The 21,988-nt window shown below is 36.8% G+C and overlaps 1 protein-coding gene across 2 annotated transcripts in view; it reads right to left on the bottom strand.

The window, feature by feature from the left end:
• Positions 1-1,236: 1,236 nt before the first annotated feature.
• The window catches only part of LOC149567099 (Amino acid kinase family protein), a 250,699-nt gene continuing 229,947 nt past the window's right edge, over positions 1,237-21,988 (bottom strand). The window contains exons 11-13 of one of the 2 annotated variants that reach the window (XM_089820312.1): positions 2,158-2,261; positions 1,988-2,021; positions 1,237-1,346 (exon numbers count right to left, since the gene is read on the bottom strand). In XM_089820312.1, the coding sequence (XP_089676438.1) occupies positions 1,252-1,346; positions 1,988-2,021; positions 2,158-2,261 (233 nt within the window). In that variant the 3' untranslated portion in view covers positions 1,237-1,251. Of the gene's footprint in view, positions 1,347-1,690; positions 2,022-2,157; positions 2,262-21,988 lie in introns of those variants that run through there. The other variant, XM_089820313.1, reaches the window with a different exon arrangement.

Below are 21,988 nucleotides of genomic sequence, written 5' to 3'. Positions count from 1 at the left end.
AAATACATTGTTCATCACTATATATATATATATATATATATATATATATATATATATACACACACACACACACACACACACACACACATCCATATTGCATTTATTTAGTATACATCATAATATTGAAGATGATTTTAGGACATGACATGTTTGTTCAACATTATAGATTGAAAACATGTATTAATCACAAGGTCCATGTTAAAGAATAAAACAAAGTCTTAAAAACATTATAAAAGTATAAAATAATAATTGTAAATTGGGGCTCATTAATGAACATAGTAAGATATGCCACATTTATAGTCTTCTTATGATGTGCAAAAAGAAATCTTTTAGAACTAGGCAAAAAAATGAACATGCAACAAACACTAGATACAATCCTCTTATGCATAAAGAAAGTTGTAAGAGCTAGGATAAATAATTATATATTATATATGTTGGAACAAATAAATTATAAATTATCTAGAGGTAGAATAGGAGAGAGAAAGATAAAGGTAGAGATGAAGATAGAGAAAAGGAAGTGGGGAAAAGATAGAAGAATAGGGGCAATCAAAAGGGGAGAGAGAGGGGGGGGGGGGGGGAGAGGCGGGGGAGAGGAGTATGGATGAATTACGTAAAGCAAGAGGGAAAGATGGAGGTACATATAGATGGTGAGATAGGGTGATAGAGAGATATATAAGGATATGTAGAGATAAAGGAGATGGAATTAAAGGTATAGAAAAATACTAGAGAGAGACAAATAGAGATGGAAGATATCTCCAACACTTTTTTGTAACATGTGCTTTTAATCATGTTAGTGTAAGGATTTAAATGCAAAAATGAAAACATAAGATATAAACAAATTAAACAAGAGGAAAGACACTCAAATGCAACAACAGATTTATCGTGGTTCACCAAAACTTGTGGTTATGTCCACATTGAGTAGAGTATTGAATTGATTATAAAAAAATTGAGTTACAAACGATGCATGAGAAGCATATATAATGTGCAAGTGAACATGTGGCAATGCATGAGGAAGCATATTTTCAAGTGGCTCAATCATCAGTAGTACAATGTTGAGATTTTGACTGATGCAAAAATGCCAAGTGATGGATTCCCATATCACACCATAGGAAACCATTTGCTACATGATAAACAATAAATCCCTTAGATTTATAAAAGTTGCAAATATGGTATGGTTTTGTCAGATAAAGATAATATTGTCAAAAACTGATTGTAAGGAAATGAGAGAAAATGATGTACGAACTTTAATTATTATGATACATGACAATCTTTTAATGCCTCAACAATTTGGATGAACTCGTAATTCGTATAGCAGGCTACAGCTAACCTCACCCTGCAACAAGGTGCTGTATAAGATATTAGTACATATTACCATAGTTTGCAGATTCAGACTACTTTCAAAATTTTGGAGTCAGCAAAAACTTGGTAATTTAGAAAGTATTAAAATATTCTTAAAGAAACATAGATTTTTTCTCAAAATTTAATTACAAGTGTGTTAAATAAAGAATTGACATCTCCAAAGAGAAAGTGCATAGCTTTTATTAAAAAGATGTGTGAAAAACTCTAAAACATGTCTTAACCAGCATTTTTATCCACATTTTTCATACATTTGTTAAAACTTTTAAGTTAAATTTATAAAAGCTGTTCCAAGCAAAAAAAAACAGAGTAAACTAAGAGAATATTCACAAAGTTCACAAACTATGTATAGTACATTCAAATCTCCAAGATTTTATCGTCAATAATTCAATTTTAAATATTTTTCATTGAAAATTTGCACGTTGACTTTGCAAGTTTACTTTATATCAAAAACAATCCAACTTTTGATTTGTTCACAAAGTCCGACTAACAATCAACAATTAAAACAAATTTCTTCTAAAATTTCTCTGTGAGCAGTCAGATTGAAACGTTTGTGTTTAGACTCAGACAGATTGGATGCTTCTCACAATTGTTCCAACCCAATTGTCCTCTTCTGTTTCAAGGAGCTCACCTTTTAGGGCCTTCAAGGAGTGATCAGTCCCTGCCTGTAGTAATACCACCACATTAACTTAGGTAGTATGTTCTAAATTTTAATACAAATATCAGTATTTTTCTATGCATTCAAAATTTGAAAAATCACGTACTTAAACAATTTAAAAATCTATGCCAAATTTAGCTTACTTGAACAATGTAAACATCTATGCCAAATTTAGCTATTGCTGCAGCCTCAGAAATTTTGGTAGCCATTCCTCCAGTTGTATCATGTGCAACGGTAGTTGTTTGCACTGTTCATGACAAGGTCATTTGCATTATTAAATACCTTTGCAGATCTATTCTGCTTCTAGAGGTAAAGCGTAAAATTTAATACCCAAAGAAAAGATGCATCTCCGCAAAAATAGGTGTAAACCAAACAATTATCCACCATACCATCTTCTTACCAGCTATTTCTTCAATGGTCCTTATATCAAAATAGGAATAGTTTTAACTTTTTAAAGACAGTTGAGAATTTATGGTATAATGGTGCTTATACCAATAAAGACAACCATAATTGAGAGTGAAAACAAGAAATTATTTCCAGGTCTGCAGAAGAAATACAGTTTCAATTTAATCCTTTTATCGAGTGGCAATTTTTTTTGTTGGAAACAGATTGGAACTTGTAGGATGGTGAAGATAATTTCAGCATATGAATATGAGATTGAGTTGCCTATGGGCAAGCAAATCTGTGACATTTTCAATGTTGTTCTATAAATTTATCATGGAGAGGCGGATGAAGGACAGATTGAAGAAGAGGATCTTGGTTGGAAGAAACACATTCCAGAACATCCCAAAGAAGAAACTAAAAATCCCTACAATAAAGGTGAAGAAGCAAACCGAGGGAAAATATTGTATTCAGTATTGGTGAGACGTGAGAATAAACTGGACAAAGATATCACATGGTTGAAGTGAATGGATATAATGAAGTATGGTTCCAATAGGGATAATGCAAATCACCATGCAAGCAAGAATTCATGTTCTTTTGTAATTAATATAATTTGCAAGAAATTTTAGAAATAAATTCAATTTCCAAATAGTCAAATATGCTATGTTGGAATAAAGTTAGACCTTGTAGAATGGTGAAGAAAATTTTAGTCGAAGCATACTTTATCATGGAGAGAAGGATGGAAAGGTTGAAGAAAAGAGTCTTGACTGGGAAAAACGCATTCCAGAACAGCCGGAGGAAGAAATTTGATTAAGCACTGCAATTAATGGAAGGCCAAACTAGACATTAGGATTATCAGATCCATTAGTAAGTATCACTTCATTTCTGGATTTGATGTGTGCATTTTTAGCATCAACATTTCAGATCACACTTCTTGCTACTACTATTCTTGCACTCTCTCTTCCTAATGATGGATCATGGAGTGTGATCCAAAATGCAGATCCTGAAAACACACACAATCGAATCCAGAAATAAACTGATATAGACATTAGGAGTTCTTACAATGATGGTTCATTCATTATAGTAAATCTTCATTTTTTACTCTTCAAAAGCTAGAATACTTTCAAAGTTCTTGTAATCATATGAACGTAAGGTTTTCCGTTATATTTTCTGTTTTATTGTTAATAATTTTAGCTTCATCATGTTTCTCTCAAAGTGTATAATTACTACCTATTTTGGAACTCAAAGATATTTTACGAGACAAGTGAAATAAGGGTTCAATAGACTACAGTGAGTTACTTTCTAGGATTTAGAAAATTAATTAGAATGCTTAATGCAAACCATATCCATAATAACAAGGACCCTTCCAAATGTGTGGCATAATCAGCAATGCTAGCCCTTCTATGATTTGCCAAATAAACACCAGTTAAAATGATATGGGCTGCTTGGCATATACTCTTGCGTTTTCTTTAATGACAGCTTGGGATTTAGCTTCATACCTTATTCGGACCTTCAATTTGCAATATTGACAACTTGGACTTCAACCTTTCTTTGCAAGAAAAAGACTGGAAAGTAAGGATTTGTTCTGTTGGAAGGACCTTCAGAACAATGAGAGACAGAAATGGAAATCTTGGGAGGACTTAAATAAGGCTAGTTTTGAACCTAATAGACAAATCTACTTTTAAGGACCTATGCAATAACATGCCTGAGCGCAGTCTTTGAAGTGCATTTACATAGTGTAAGCCTATATTGGAGGGATTGGAAGTTGATGCAGGAACATCTAGGCTGCAAAGAAAATCTTGAATCAACCAAAAATATTATTTTCCCTTTGTTTTCTCCCTAGTTTTATTTACAAGAATTGGTGATCAATTTTTGAAAAAATCCAATTGATTTATGGCCAAGTATTCACTTCATCTTGAAGAAGGGCTAAATGGGTGATCACGGTTTAAATTTGGGAAAGTTCATATCACATTTATCCAAGTTGCAAAATTGCAAGACTTTGGCCCATGTATAGATCTATGGGACTGTTGTCCTTTCCTGAAACCTCAAAATCCCACTAAGTCCCTTTTTTTGATGAATGGTCCAACTTTATTATGTAAAACCAAAATACAGCTATTCACAAAAAAAAAGTCAGGGGGCATAAAGTCACCCCATGAGACTCATACGATGGTCCATTCCTGTCCCACTAAGTCCCTTTGGCCTTACAATTCTCCCTAGCCACTAAATCTTTTTGTCTTAAAATTTTTTCAACCAATACTAGACAAATCCATTTGTTCTCACTTTCATACCATATCCTTAAATCTAACGTGCACCATTGTTTAAAGCAGAACTTCTCTTGGTGTCAGATACTTCCCAATTTTCATCGAGATTTGCATCAACCTTATCCTCCACAACATGGATGATGGAAGCATTTCCTTTAAATTGGCAAAACTTGCAGAACTTTCTATGTAATCAAGATATATCCTAATATCTTCTGGATCTCTGCAATCTCCTGTTAAAGCCCCAAATTCTGCCACCTTAAGAAAAATGGTGATTTTGCAAACTTTCCAATAGATGGCAAATACAACCCAATACCCCTCAGGATTCTGCAATTTCCCTTTAAGCCCAGTTTTCCTGCAATATCTAGAAGGGAAAGACTTACCACACAATGAAGACATATCCAGGATCCCCTGGCATTTCTGCAATCATCCTGAATGCCCGGTTTTCTCTGCTAAACAACAAAATGACAGTTATAATGGCTTGCATGTGCATCCTATGAGCCAAAGAATGATTGATACGTTGCCTAATTTGTCAAAACACGAGGTGGCTGCCTATGCTTTAAATTGTGATTTTGAGCTCTTTTTGAGAGAGCTGAATGGAAGAATATTTAAAGATCAGAAAGGAATTCAATGTGAATTCTGGGAAAGTTACCAAGTCAAACACAAATGATTTCAAAGTTTAAGTGCTAAAGATTTTCCAAAGACATGTAAGAATTTCAGTCTATAATGAGATTATAAATTATAACAATCTATACTTCTACTATAATAAGTTTGTAGTTATTTTAAAAGGAATTAATTTTGTATTGTTTTGGAAATGTTTGAATGCTACCAAGCCCAGCAGCTTGTTAAAACCTCTAAAATGAGAGAAACCCTCCTCAACTATAAATCAAATGAATATTATAATCAAATTCACCACTACAATTCCATTGCCTTTCAATTGAACAAACAATAGTACTAAGACCCTAACATGAGATGGAAACAACACTATCAAACTATTTAGGAATAGGAACATCGTTCAAAAATAAGGTGAACTGAGAGCTAGTAATACACCAAGGTTTATTTTTCAAATCAAGGTTGAGTAAGACTGAATTTATAGATACATTTTAAACTCTATGCAGGAAAGAAGAAACAAGGTAGAGAGCCTTTGTGAGAAACATTGCACCTGCTCTGTTTGGATCCTCAATTCTCATTCTGCCACCAGTTCTTGCTAATGAGACCCCTTCACCATATTTACAACTTCCATCAAATCCTTCTTGGTCCTCTCCAACTCTTGGGCCATAGTTTTCTTGGTGCTCTTGTTCAGCTGATGCAGCCTTTTGTTGCTCTAGTTGATTCTCTCTTCTAAGGTAGCCTCAAGAGCCATATGAGGATTCCTTTGTGGCGGGACATGTTTTTTATGCTAGCTACTCTTGGGAGGTTTGTGTGAATGCAGGGAGTTCACTCCACTCCAAGCGGCTTTGACACTGCACAGTACAGACACTCTGACTAGGTAATCTCCTTTAAAGAAGTGGTTGCCCTCTTCCTCCAATGGAATATATCCTAGAAGCAAGTCTCCATATCATGAAGTGCAGAAAGCACCCTGTCGTGTGTGCGAAATACAGAGGGGCATGATGCAGAGGAAAGACTGCAATTCAAAAAAATACACAAAGAATCAAACTGATCTCAAAAATGCCATTTAGATGCATCCTAGATGCTCATTCCTAGACAGCTTGCCACTAGAGCTGTTAGGAGCCTACCGTTGTTATCTTTGCTTCATTCCATTCAAATCTCAACTAATTAAGACTTTTCCATGCATTTGAGAACCCTCCAAGACACCACTCTCTATTAACAACCCAAACCATGCATTAACACAATGCTAATTGCCAAGGACTGAAAACTATCTTCCTTTAGGCCTGCAACAGCATTCTTACACTTTGTTTACTTCTGTACAAAACCAAGCCTGCCCAAGACTTACACAATGCATTATAAGACTGTACAACTGATGTTTCCATTGAATATATTGGAACAAAGAATTTGATACCAAACTCCCATTTATTTTGGTTTCCTAGGACTGTAAGTCTGTGAAAGAGATCAACGCTCATGCACATCTTCCTCAAACATGCAAATCTTAACTTCTCCTTTGGGAGTATTATAGAGAACATGTATACAGACCTTCCTACCAGTTCTCATGAGGTTCCAATGGTGGAAGGTCAAGTTATTAATTAAACATGGCCACTGGAAACCCTAGATAGGGTTTAGAGCAGTCTGAACAAAAATGGCTATAAATTAATCAAAAGTCAGGGAAACTAAACCACTTACGAATGGAACATAAGACGGAGTATTATTTTTCCCACATGTACAGAGCTGTACATAGTCCGTACAGGCTGTACAAAAAGAGTTTCAGTCTGTAATGCAAGAAAAACACATAAGAAGATTGTCTATTCCAATATCAAACAATTTTCTTTCATTAGAGAACTTCCAAAGTCTTCCCTATGGAATTCTAGGATTGTTTTTGCAAATGTAGAATCATGGCCATTGTTATTGATAATTTCCAAATGCAGATTTGAGGACTCATAAATATGAGAGGAGACATGTCTCATAAATAACTATATCTATAATATATATTATTATATATATAATAAATATATGTAATATGTATATATATATATATATCTAAAGATAATTTATCATCAATAATGAATCTCATGATCATATCAATTTGACTAAACTATAAACTTAACACTCCCTCTTAGTTAGAGAGGATTGATATAGAACACATTATGCTCTTGAGTATATGAAGAGATATCATCTCAGTATGAAATTCCTAGAATGACATATTAAAGGATATTAACATAAATCCATCAACACACATATATATTAACATATATTACATATGGAATTTGCTTCGATTCACAATGAAGTTAAATTTCTCAACACTCCCTCTTTAGCAAGGAGGGAATTGAAGCACATATAATACAAAATTAAATACCACCTTAAGTGTGGTCTACAATAGATTATGTCATGGTGTCTGGCAAGATTTGCCCCAAAGAACCATAACAAATTGATTTTTATAGTGTTCAGCAAAATCCGGCCCAAAGAACCATGATAACACTTGCTCCTAGACATTCAACACATTTTGGTGCTACAGGTTAATGTAGCATATCTAGGAGATAGGTCAAACTATTGATAAGATCGTCACCTTACAATAGTTACCTTCTAGTTCTGTACGAAACGTTCGTTATCATAACTTCTGACACTCTGGGACAACTTAATGTAGTCTATTTTGATAACAAGTCCAGCTATTGATAAGGTCATCACCTTTCAATAGCTCCCCTCTAAATGTTTACATCAATGCAAGATCATCACCTTTCATGATATAATCACAACAACATCATGTAGTAACTCACATGATATCCACCATGAACCAAGTCAAAGGGTGGACCCACCATAGCTACTACTAGAGGGTGGAATAAGTGTTTTCACCTTAGACTTCTCTCTCGTAGAGGAGATCACATTACAAAGAACTTCACTTAGAACTTCCCATAGAGAAGATATCATCCACAAAGGATTGCATCTCAAAATTTCTCCCTCTGAACAATGATCCTGGGAAGTTAGGTTCTGTAGTTACTCCCTTTGAGACTCTCTTCACCCAAGGATGCCTCTCGGATTCCATCTTAATCTAATATTAATCTTTCAATCTTCAGTGATAAGTCGTTATTTCCTCATGATATATACAGGGGTAGGCCCATCAAAATCATGTAGTCACATACATGTATTTTTAGACTCCCTCTAAATATCAATCTTCTGAGCTCCTCATATAAGGTTGTCTCTAATGAAGTATTAGACTCCCTCTTGATATGAAAGGATTCTTATATTCTGAATCATCAAGGATATTCGCTTCATGAGCCTCACTTTATCGAGCTAGATCATCAGATGACTAATGAGTTGTAGATCAAAGCATCTTTTGAAGCTACTATCATAAGATTGAGTCTACACAATATTTGGTAGCATGTGTAAGGTACCAACCTTCTTTTCTTGCAAGAATATCCCTACACATAAAGGAAAAGATCAAGGCAAATAACTCTTATAGTACAAATACAATTAAGAGAGAGAATATAGTAAGTAGATAAATGTAGTACTCAAAGCGAATGAATACTTATCTATGCATCCTTGATACAAGTTACTTCACTGAAGGTCCATATCCATCAAGTCAGAAAATGTCTCTATATAATCATTTGTCAAACAATGGTAATGGAACATTGGTTTATATTTCCCCCCACAATGTAAAATTCCCACTCTCATATTGTTTTAACAATTTTTTTACATTTCGTGGAATATGGAAAACTTATTTTTATTCATTCTCTTCTAAAGAACTATCAATGGTTCCCATCTTTCTTGTGGGTGGCCAAAACTCCATTGCATATGTCCAATCTAGTGCTTGTGGATCACAGTCTCCACAATGTCTATAAAGGTATATGAATTATTGATTTCATCTATTATTTTATAAATTCGTATGCTTTCTTTTATTATAATCTATACCCATTATCTTCAGCGATGCCTCTATTATCATTGTTCCTATTAATCCAAGAAATGTGAAGGTGTTGTTTTTCTTAAAGAAGTCAAACATCTCAGAATTTGTTGTTCTATCTTCACATTATTGTTCCAAGTAAAATATGTATTTATTGTCTCTCTTGAAATTATCCATCCTCGAATTTATAATTCTAAGGCTCAACTTGAGTGCCAAGTTTTATTAGAATAAAAATATTTGAATGTCAAACATCTTCTATTTGGATAGAAGGTCTGCATCTCTTAAATAATGAAAGGACATGTTTCTTTTACTATTACATTTCTTCACAACTCAAATAAATTTTCAGACACTGTGTTTTATGTTTTTATCGTGACTATGAAATGCCGATAAGAGACTATATCATAAATCTCTTCTTACACATTCATGCCCAAATTCCCGTTGATTGCGTTGGATTGCTTAAGTGCCTGGAGTTTGCAAATGGTGGTTTGTTGTGTTAATGTTCTTATCTTCCCAACATAGTAACACCTGTGTGTCTCTGGTGATTTTCTTTTATATTCATTTCATTGTATATCTTCTTTTTTTTATTCGGTACATGGCAACTTTGATTCTTTTATAATTGATAACCTTTTGATATGGCTACTGTGAGTTTCTTTCTTGGTGTTTTGAATATATTAGACTTCCATGAATCTCCATCATTCCAAATATCATTTCCATCATCGAGATAAAATGAGACCTGTGTTCCTCATAACATAGCTTTGGTATGGATCGTTCACTTCAGGAAGTGGTGATAGTAATATACGATCCCTCATGTTATTATTACTACACACAATAGAATCTTGTCTTGTGCTTTATCTAAAACTTCAAACATCATTTGGTTCTATTTTTCTTTCCATATTGATGCCGTTGTAACACTTGTATTCATTGCAAGATCACTTGTATTATTATACGCATGGTAAGAATATTGTCTTGCAAATATGCACTAGTCTCTATCTGACTACGATGTATTTCCTCCTTATGTGGCCTTCTCCACACAACGAGTTGCCTCTATTTCAAAACACCTTCTCCAGACAAGGAATGTCTCCATTGTGTTTGGCAAGGGCTTGGACTAAAGTTTCTCCTTTTCCACTTGATACACCAATATTACTTTGCGTTGAAGTTTGACTCAGTGTTTAATTTTGTTGCTTATTCATTGTCAAACATCATTACCAAGTTGTTCGAAAATCTTATTGTGCCTTAGAGGATGCTGTCAAAGCACTGCTCTCATGTATGTGTATGGGATCAATCTTTCCGTCAAGTTCACCAATGATGGATATGTTCATACTTACACCTTCGATATTGGTGATGAAGAATCTACTATATTCTTGTCTATGCTTGTGAAAACCCTTTGATTTTAATAACAATATCTCCTTCAATTTTGTAAAAATTAGAGTCCCATCACCATTCACGAAGAAGGCTCTTATGGATGAAAAAGCATAGACTTCCATACACCTAATTTGAGAAAGCTTTCATTCGAACATTTCTTGATATATTTTACACATCATCGAATTCATACCAGGTGTGTGATACTTCCTTTTGATTTTACCATAAATACAATCGTGTTCTGTACACATTACATATCCAGGCTGTTTGATAAATGAATTGGTAAAACTCTACAATAGGGACGGCAAGATAATTCTAATTCAAGTTGTAGGTACAAAATATTGTCACATCAACCATCTTCCACTATCTTTTAGGAAATTCCATCTAACTTCATAATTACGATTCAACTTGTTTGTATATTAAGCATGCTCAAGAAAATATTTCCCTCTTCAACATTTGAAGGTTTAATTTCCATCGTTAGGTTCCATCTACCAGTCACTATGTTCATTCTTTTCCCAAATTATACAAGATGTTGGAACTTCTAGATTTCTGTTTATGCCAATATATGTATTTCGACAGTTAAATTTATCAGAGGTGACAAGGAAAATATCATCTTTAGCATAGAGTAGATCCTTGTCATGAGTATCTTGAATGAAACATGGAATTCATTATAGTCTAGTAAAGTAGTTTCTTCATTTTGCCCCAAAGTCTTAATTTTACCGATTAAACATTTTGATGCCATAGACTGAGCAGAATGGTCCTCTAGAATGAAAAGCATTCTGCTTTAGGAGAATATTTTCTACTTCTATTATCTCCTTGATATGAGAATATCTTTTGTTAGCAAGCTCTCGAGCAGATCCCATAATATAACAACCAATTGATTCTCCTCAACTGATTCATTTTCAGTCTCAATTTCCAAACTATACTTATCATACTTGGCTGGCTGTAAAGCTATGACTATAATGGTGGGACATGGGAGAAATAACACCCTTGCTGTAGGCATAAACCTGGTCCAAAGAAGGCAATGGAGGCTAAAAATTTAAAATTTGGGCTCCATCACATGTTAATCAATATTTAAATAACATTTCCAAGTTGGCTCTAATACCATGTTGAATTCTAGGATTGTTTCTGCAAATGTAAAATCATGGCCATTGTTTTTGATAATTTTCAAATGCAGAGTTGAGGACTCATAAATATGAGAGGAGACATGTCTCTATAGTTAATCATCATTAATTAGTATATTAATAATATAAATAACCATATGTATAATATATATATATATATATATAAGAATATTTATCTAAAGATGATTTATCACCAATAATGAATCTTATGATCATATCAATTTGATTGAACTACAAACTTAACATTCCTTTCTAATGAAAATTGGACCTTGACATCATTTTTCATCATTTCTAACTTCCTCAACTCATTGCCACTGATTACGTCCAAAGTTGCACATTTCCTAAAAAAATTGCAGTTTTTTCTTGCATGACAGCTTTGCAATTTTTGCAACTACAATTTGTTCAATTTTGGCTATACATAAGGTCCACATGGCCTAAATGTTCCAAAAAGACCACATTGACACTAAATGACCCTAAATCAAGGTTGAAGAACGAATTCCAACCCTTACAACCCAAAAAGTTCACTTAGGAAATTCAAATTAGTTTTGGCGGGAAACCATGAAATTTGAATTTCTATACTTATTCACTTAACCTAACCTCTTGAAGTTGATCTCAATGAACCCCCTAACAATAACATGAATAAAAATTGCATCAATCATGGTTACTCTATGACTAGCATGCGGGTGCCATGCCTCTTGTTTCTTGGCAGTCCCAAGAGTAGGTCACCCCTAGGATCCAAAACACTACAAGAAATCCTCCTTGTAGCCTACCTAGATGAAACTTCCAAGACTTTCCACATTAGTCACTAATGACAACACCAAGCCAAGGTCCATTTTCTACAACTCAAATACCTCATAACTAACCAAAGCTTTTAACTCATACAAGTACCTTTGCATAGTGTCTATGATATCATTAGGATCTAGTTTGAAAATCCTAGTGTGCATATCTTGGGTCTCATCTTTATTAGACCCATCTAAATCTTCCCCCTATGGTATTGTAGCCTTGGTCTTGGCCTTAGTCAGCTAAGAGGTGGTGGCAACCTCATGCTTACTAGGCACTAGAACCCTTACTGCCTCTACTAACTTCTCCATATGCATCAAATGCTCCTTTGCAACAACTTCTTGTTCTTTTGCATGCTCTATCCCTCTTGCATTGGGCTCTCCTTCTTACTCTGCTATGGACTGAAATTCACCTAAGAGGTTGGGTGATGGAGATGGAGGGGTTGCAAGAACTACTTGAAACTTCTTTAGCCATTTACCCACCCTTATAGCTTTAATGCCTTGCTTGGATGGTGAGTAATCGTGGTAACCAATTTAGCAACTATGGCAATATTTTCCATTGGTGTGAAAATGACATAGTAGTGGGTATGGCAACTAGCATAGTTTGAACCGATATTGTGGTCGATATGGCAATTGGCATGGTACTGGTTGGCACCACGGCCTCTTGTGCACCCTTTGACACAGTAATCCTCAACATGTGTTGGTTGAGATTATCCAATTGGTCGACAAGAGTATGGTAGGTACAAACAAAACACTACCCACACCACCACTCTTGAGAATAGACTTCGTTAGAGGTGGAGGTTTTGGTCGTACCAACACTGAATATGTTTTTGTTCCCAAGTCTTTTATTCCTGAACTGGAACTTGAACTGGCACTATCTAAGGAAGATCCTTTCCTAAATAAGGATGAGATTGCAATGACAACTCTGTCACTCTTGGCTAGATGGATGCTCACTAATTGACTTGTTCATATACTTGACCATGACTAGACAAAAAGTGAGGCCACTGTAGGTCCTATGTTGATGGCACTAGTGCCACTACTAGCCAAACTGCCACCTCTGGCAGTGCTACAGGCAAAATAAGTGGTACTGCTACCAAAGAACTCCTGCCTTGGTATTGCTAGGTTGCTGCCAAACTCCCTTGTCAAGGTGTTACCATGTTGCTACTAAACTCCTACCAAGGTACTACCATGTTGTTGCCACACTCCTCTTGCCAAGAAACTATCATGTTGTTGCCAAAATCGTCCTGCCAAGGTACTTCCAAAATACTGCCAAGTCACTTCCACGATGTACCAAAACCCTTCACTTATGCGAATTGATTGATGCATACATAGAGCTAAACACCATACAACCAACCTCAAAATTGTTGTCACAAAACCCTCTGTCCATTGCATAGCTAAGTTTCTAAGTATTGTATTGCTATGAGTGTCTATATATTGTATGGTTAAGTTGGTGCCAAGGTAAGAGTTATGTCATACAATAGTGGTAAAGTTGAGGGTCGTATATAGTTCAAGAGGGTTTGAACATTGTATGGCCAAGAAAATTGCAAGTAACTACTTGGTTGAGTTCGTACACTATGTTGGGAGTATTGTACATCGTACTGAATGCTTGAAATTTCAAAGTTACTAGTGAGTGGAATAAATTTGTGCTCTAGTTTGTGAGGGTCATATGAAAAGAAGACTTTGTAGTACAAGGACCCTATATGACAAGAGGACCTCATATGCAATGTTGAATATGAGAAAAAGTCATAGTCTATACAAGTTTAAGTGTTCTACCAAAAGGAGGTACGATTGTATGTACGTTCTTTCTTGGTCACCGGGTAAGATGACGGCCAATCAGGGTGCCAAACTACTAGGAACCAAACTGCCAATTGCTAGTTTGTCAATTGCCTAATTGCTACTTAACAATTGTCACTGATGGGGACACAACCCAAGCACCGAATGGACACAACAGGAAAGGGAAAATTTTATAACTACGAAAATATGCTAGTACACTTAGTGCAGAGAAACGGACTCCAAAACATGCCCTATGGGCTTACAATAGCATAAATCTGGAGATAATTTCTTCTCCCAATACCTTCTCTCAAACTCCAATCCGAACTACCTTTTACAATGCTAGAAATGTCCTTAAATAGTCCCCAAAGGGTTAAGGATTAGGAATACATTCTAGAAAGTGCTAGTTGGCATCCACTGACCAAATAGAAGGCTCCAGAAGTTGCGTTAGAAGTCGGCACAAAACTAGAAGAATCCAAAAACGGTAACCAAACTTCCGGGAGGCATAACTTTTGAACCGTAGCTCCGATTAACGAACCTTGTACATTTTCGGAAAGCTCTTGAGGCGCTCTATAGCCCTATGGACCAGCTTTGCTCGTCCCCCATTTTTCGGCCCTGTACGAGGTCATTTAATGCCCTGAACCTGACTTTGAAAAATTCTTAGGAGGTCTCCAAAAATTGAAAAACTGCGATAACTTTCAAACCGTGCAACCTTTTGACTTGATTCTTTTTCTGGAATATTCTAAATTACAATTTTAATCCTCCCTCCAATTTACACCTTCTAATCCACCATAATTATGGCTCAATTACATAGTCCTATTTTTCTGGCATTTACATGTATCCCAAGGTGCTCAAATACTCTAACCTAGAACACTGATAGTGGAACTGTGAGAGTTGGAACCTTTATTTGACCGAAATGGGTATCTAGAAATGAAAACACATGAAACAGAAACTAAGTCTAAGTACATTGTTTTGGGTGACACACGATTGCCCTTATACCTCTAGATGCTCCTACATCAGACACCCAGGGTAAATTGAAAAGTGACCCTGTCACTTTATGGATGGTAGAGGAAATCCCAAATGGGAAACCTCAACTGCTGATATCCAAGTTGAGTCCTCGATCGGTCGACCTTTCCACTTAACCAGATACTCTTCATACTGCCTATTTCTGGTACTCCTGCCCACACGATGATCCAGAATGTTTTTTATCTCCTCCTTCTTAAAAGCGGGAATTGGACATGGCTCTAACATCAACTCCTCATCTGCACCATCATCATGATACTCTATCAAGTCTGCAATGTTGAAGATAGGAGCAATGTGAATTCCATCTGACAACTCCACCTCATATGCATTTCCTGAGTCATGTTTCTTCAGAATTTTGCAGGGACCGAATTTTTTCATCTTCAACTTGTTGTAAGTACCTACTGGAAATCTCTCCTTTCTTAAGTGTACCATGACTAGATCCCCTACTTGGAACTCCTTATGTCTTCTCCTTTGATCAGCCCTATCTTTATATTGTTGATTCATCTTGATAATGTGTGCTTGGACCTCCTGATGTTGGCGCTTGATATGTTCAGCAAACTCTTTTGCTTCAGCACTTGTCCTCTCCCCTTGCTCCATCTTCCTCAATTTTGGTGCAGTCCTTGGGCTACTTCCATATACAATTTGGAATGGTGATTTACCAGTACTCCTATTTATAGAGTTATTGTAAGCCAATTCCACTTGTGGTAGAATCAAATCCCATCCTTTGGGCTTATTCCCAAGTAAACATCTCAGCAAATTGCCTAGACTTCTGTTTACCACTTCTGTCTGGCCGTCAATCTGCGGATGATGTGTGGAACTGAATTTCAAGTCTGTTCTCAACTTCTTCCACAATGTTCTCCAGAAATACCCCTCAAATTTAGTGTCTCTATCAGAAACTATACTCTTTGGGAGGCCATGTAGTCTTACCACCTCTCTGAAAAACAAGTCTGCAATATGGACAACATCATGAGTTTTATGGCATGGAATGAAATGTGCCATTTTGGAGAACCTATCAACCACCACAAATACTAAGTCATTACCCTTTTGTGTCCTTGGCAATCCAAGAACAAAATCCATACTTATGTCCTCCCATGACTTTGATGGAACAGGCAATGGCTGATAAAGTCCAGTATTATGACTAAATCCCTTGGCCACTTGACAAATCTGACAACTCTGTACAAACTTCTTCACATCTTGTGAAATCTGAGGCCAAAAATAATGTTATCTAAGAATGGCAATGGTCTTATCTCGACCAAAATGTCCTACCATCCCTCCACTGTGTTTCTCCTTAATCAGATTTTCCCTCATGGAACTCCTTGGAATACACAATTGACTACCCTTGAACAACATACCATCCTGAATCAGATAGTCTAACCACTTAGTTTTATCTATAGCAACAAGTTTTTTACAAGCTTTCCATGCTTCAGCAAAATCAAGATCCTCAGGTACAAATTCTTGAGTTCAGCAAACCCAACTACTTCAACCTGCATTACTGTAAGCAACAACTGCCTCCTACTTAATGCATCTGCAACCCTGTTAGATTTTCCACTTCTATGCTTCAACACAAATGTATAGCTCTGCAAGAACTCTACCCACTTCATATGCCTCTGATTCAATTTACCTTGGCTATTTAGATACTGTAATGCCTGGTGATTGGTATATAAAACAAATTCCTTTGGCAATAAATAATGCCTCCATTTCTTTAAGGCCTGAACTATTGCATAGAACTCTTGATCATAAACAGAATACTTCTTTTCCGCATCATTCAATTTTTCACTAAAATATGCAATAGGCTTACCTTCTTGGCTTAATACAGCCCCAATAGCGTTGCCACTAGCATCACAATCCACTTGGAACACCATGCTTAAATCAGGGAAGTGCCAACACAGGTTGTTCTGTCACCTTCTTCTTCAGCAATTCAAAACTTCTCATAGCTGCCATAGTCCATTTGAACTCTTTTCTATCACCTCTTATTGTGTCAGTTAGGGGTGCACATATGCCATTGAAATTCTTAATGAACTTCCTGTAAAAACTAACCAAACCATGAAATGATCTCACCTCAGTAGAAAACCTTGGAGTAGGCCATTCCAAGATGGCTTTTACCTTCTCTGGATCCATTTTGAGGCCTTCAGGTGATACAACAAACCCTAGGTAGACTAACTCTTTTTTAGCAAAGCTACACTTCTTCAGATTAATTAACAGTTTCTCTTCCCTTAACCTTTCAAGGACACTACGAATATGCAATAAATGTTCTTCTAAAGTCTTGCTGAAAATTAAAATATCATCCAAATAGACAATAACAAAATTTTCCAAGAACTTCTTAAGTACCTCATTCATAAGCCGCATGAAGGTGCTTGGGGCGTTCGTCAATCCAAAGGGCATGACTAGCCACTCATAAAGACCCTCCTTGGTCTTGAAGGCAGTTTTCCACTCATCTCCTTCTCGAATCCGTATCTGGTGATAGCCACCCTTGAGATCTATCTTTGTGAAGTACTGAGCTCCACTCAAGCAGTCCATAAGATCATCCATTCTTGGCAAAGGAAACCGATACTTGATGGTTATCCTATTTATAGCTCGAGAGTCCATACACATTCTCCACTCTCCATCCTTCTTTGGTGCCAGTACTACAGCAACTGCACATGGACTCAGGCTCTCTCGAATCAAACCCTTCTTCAATAGCTCCTAAACTTGTTTGTTTAGCTCCTCAGTTTTAGTAGGAGTCATCCTATGAGCCGCCTTGTTAGGCAAACTAGCTCTAGGGATTAAATCTATCTGATGACTGATTTTCCTTACTGGTGGCAGTCCTTCTAGAACATTATCAGAAATGATATCTCCAAACTCACTTAATAAATTTGAAACTTCAAGTGGTATTTCAGTACTACCTTCCTTATCTTTTCTAGGAATCAAAGCATAGCACATATGCTGATGTTTCATGCCATCTAAAATTTTTTTCCATCAACAAGACAGATCCTAGCACTATTGCATACCTTTTCACCTTCCTTTACCATGGGCTTCAGTTTGTGGCAAACTCCATCCTTTGTTAGAGAGTATGTGTTTGCATGACCATCATGTACTGCATGCCTGTCAAACTGCCACGGTCTCCCCAACAATCGATGGCAAACATCCATTGGAATAATATCACAAAGAACTTCATCATGGTAACTCCCAATTTTGAACTTCACTAAACATTGTTCACTTACCAAGACCTTATGATCATCCTTCACCCAAACGATCTGATAGGGCTGGGGTTGTTTCTCCCTCTTGAGCTTCAGCTTAGAGACCATCTCTTCTGACACCAAGTTGTCAGTGCTACCACCATCAATGATCACATCACAACATTTATTCTCACATTTGCACCTGGTATGAAATAGACTCCTCCTTTGTCCCGGTTCAATCTCCCCACTTAGTAGAACCCTTTCATTTACTAAAGTCTCTCCTCTTTCTGCATCCTCTGAATGTGATGACTGTGCATCCTTATCCACATGAGCAACCCTAGCTTGGCCCTCAGCTCTCTTATTTGTTCTTCCTTGTTGTTGAGGGCATTCAAAGGCACAATGGCCTTGTTCATTGCAATGGAAACAGGTACCACGGAAACCTCCTCTTCTTGATCCTTGTCCATGTCCTCTACCTCTTCCTCTCTGATCTCCAAAGTTTTGATCACGAGAGCGGTTGAAATCCTCATTCCTCTAGTTCTTGCTAGTACCCACTTCTTCATTTTTCCTTTGGGTCTCATTTCGACCTCTAGATGACCTACCACTCCCCCTTCCTCCTTGACCGTGCCCTCTTTGTCTCCCTTCAAACTTTTTATTTAGCTTCTCTTCAACTCGTAGGGCAAACTAGTATGCCTCTTCAACGCTGGTCATTCTTACCAGACTTATTTCCTCCTGGATGCTAGGTCGTAGCCTCCTTATTTGCTTCTGCATGCCATGCTCTAATCAGAAGTCGGTAAAACTCCTCCGTATATTCTTGGACTGATTTTCCTACTTGGTTTAACCCATGCATCTTCTCAAACAAATCAAGCTCGTAGTCAACAGAAATGAATTGCTTCTTTAGTTTGTCCACCATGCGATCCCACCTTGTGATCTTCTCCTTTCCTCTTCTATTTCTCTCCAATTAAACCTCTTGCCACCATATTTTGGCATGGCCTTTTAGTTTGGCCTTTGCAAACTTAACCCTATTTGGATCCTGATATCCTGATACTCAAAGTACTCTTCCAGTTCATTAATCTAATCGATCAACTCATTTGGTTTTATATTTCCTAAAAATACACCCACATCAATTGTAGGTCTTTTCCCAAACTTAGTAATGGCCCTAAAAAGCCTCTCCTTTGCCTGATTCAGAACTTCCCCTTCAACTTCCCCTTCTGGTCCAATTTCTTCTTCTTCATTGTCATCCTCACTTTCGTCACCTGTACTAACATTTGTTCCTTTACAGAGCTCCTCCTGCAACACTTGAACTTGCCTTTGGAGGGCTCTAACCTCCTCAGGATTAATAGCTTCGGCCCTTCCACCACGCTCTCTTTGTGGAGGCATCTTCTTAATTCAAACCCACAACCACACAATCCTGGTGCAAACTGCCTCATAGTCGGCGCTCTATCTACACACTTAAGAAAACCCGCTTTGATACCATTTGATGGGGACACAACCCAAGCACCGAATGGACACAACAGGAAAGGGAAAATTTTATAACTATGAAAATATGCTAGTACACTTAGTGCAGAGAAACAGACTCCAAAACATGCCCTATGGGCTTACAATAGCATAAATCTGTAGATAATTTCTTCTCCTAGTACCTTCTCTCAAACTCCACTCTGAACTGCCTTTTACAATGCCAAAAATGTCCTTAAATAGTCCCTAAAGGGTTAAGGATTAGGAATACATTCTAGAAAGTGCTAGTTGGCATCCACCGACCAAATAGAAGGCTCGGAAAGTCGCGGTAGAAGTCGGCGCAAAACTAGAAGAATCCAAAAATGGTAACCGAACTTTCGGGAGGCATAACTTTTGAACCATAGCTCCGATTGACGAACCATGTACATTTTCGGAAAGCTCTCGAAGCGCTCTATAGCCTTATGGACGAGCTTTTCTCGTCCCCCATTTTTCGGCCCTGTACGAGGTCATTTAATGCCCTAAACCTGACTTTGAAGCATTCTTAGGAGGTCTCTAGAAACCGAAAAATTGCGATAACTTTCAAACCGTGCAGCCTTTTGACCTGATTCTTTTTTTGGAATATTTTAAATTACAATTTTAGTCCTCCCTCCAATTTACACCTTCTAATCCACCATAATTATGGCTCAATTACATAGTCCTATTTTTTTGGCATTTACACGTATCCCAAGGTGCTCAAATACTCTAATCTAGAACACTAATAGTGGAACTGTGAGAGTTGGAACCTTTATTTGACCCAAATGGGTATCTAGAAATGAAAATACATGAAACAGAAACTAAGTCTAAGTACATTTTTTTGGGTGACACAGGATTGCCCTTATACCTCTGGATGCTCCTGCATTAGTCACTTGTTGTTTGCCATGTTCGCAATTTCATTATTTTTCCCTTCTAGTATTTTTGTTTTGCTTTTGTTTGTTTAAGGGATTTTATTCCCTAAGACACTTTAAACAGTGTTTTATTTTGGCCTTGTCAATAACTTCTATTCGAAGCATACTAATACTCTTCATTTGCTACACTTTCACATGATTTTCCTTTTGTATGGGGTCTCAATTGTCACCAACCAAGATAACTTTCAGATTGTCATAACTGCCCAAATTTATCTACCTTGCACTTGACTCTTCATATTTAATGATCTTATCCCTTTCAAAACAATGGGCATGCATCATCCACTTGTGCTACTCCCTCTTCATATTCTTCATGCTTTGGGGAAAACTCTCCATACCTTGGCCAACTTCCTTTATCTCCCCAATGTGTCAAAGTTTGAAAGCCTCATTATCCTCCATTTGCTAGTGTAACAATCCATTGAAATAACTTGTTTCACCTTTAGAGAAATCCTCTATTTGAGCACCCCTTCGTCCATTTCTTTCCTTTGTTCATTCATCCTACAATCTCCTTCAAATTTTGAGTATGAGGATGCCAATTCTTTTCTCACTACTTGATTCCTTGAGTTAATGGCATACTTCCTCCCTTTATTTTCAATGGATAATGTGTTTTTCTTCTAATTATGGTTTTCCCTAGCAGTGATCAACCAATGCCTCTCGAGGAGAGCATCATATGTCTTCTCCAATGGGAAAACTACGAAGTACTATGTCGCAATTATAACCTGTTGTATCATTAATGTCCCCCAAGACTTAATGTCATCTTGGTAGACACCTACCAAGTGTAAGGTTAGTGGCCCTAGTATTGGTTTCCCAAGGCATTTCCACGTTTTCTCCAACAACAAATTGACTCTTGACTTTGAGCCTTTGTCAAGAATGGGGTTTGTCAATTTTCTTCCCACAATTTCCATCTTGATGATAGTTGGCTTCCTTCTTATGCTTATGGCTAATAACGTTGGATCTCGAGCCTTGTCCCCTTATGTGGTGTTTTCTTAGTTAGTTTCTCTCATGGTAGACATTACTTGTGGTTGGGCGTGTCATCATTGACCATATTTGTGATCATCATTTTTAATTGTGGCATAGTTTGAGGTATGTTACATTTACAAGAATTGGTGTTTACAAAACTTGTCTTATTATGTTCTTTTTAGACTCCAACAATAATGTAGTACTTTCTGCTTCATTTGAGGCTCTTCTTTCATTTTCCATTTGCTTATTCCATGTCATCTTTGGC

This window comes from Cupressus sempervirens, chromosome 3 (assembly GCF_028749045.1).
Source record: "Cupressus sempervirens isolate cs-2001-9-10 chromosome 3, ASM2874904v1, whole genome shotgun sequence".
NCBI lineage: Eukaryota > Viridiplantae > Streptophyta > Pinopsida > Cupressales > Cupressaceae > Cupressus > Cupressus sempervirens.
The sequence above is the reverse complement of the archived record's forward strand: the minus strand, read 5'-3'. Positions and strand labels throughout refer to the sequence as shown.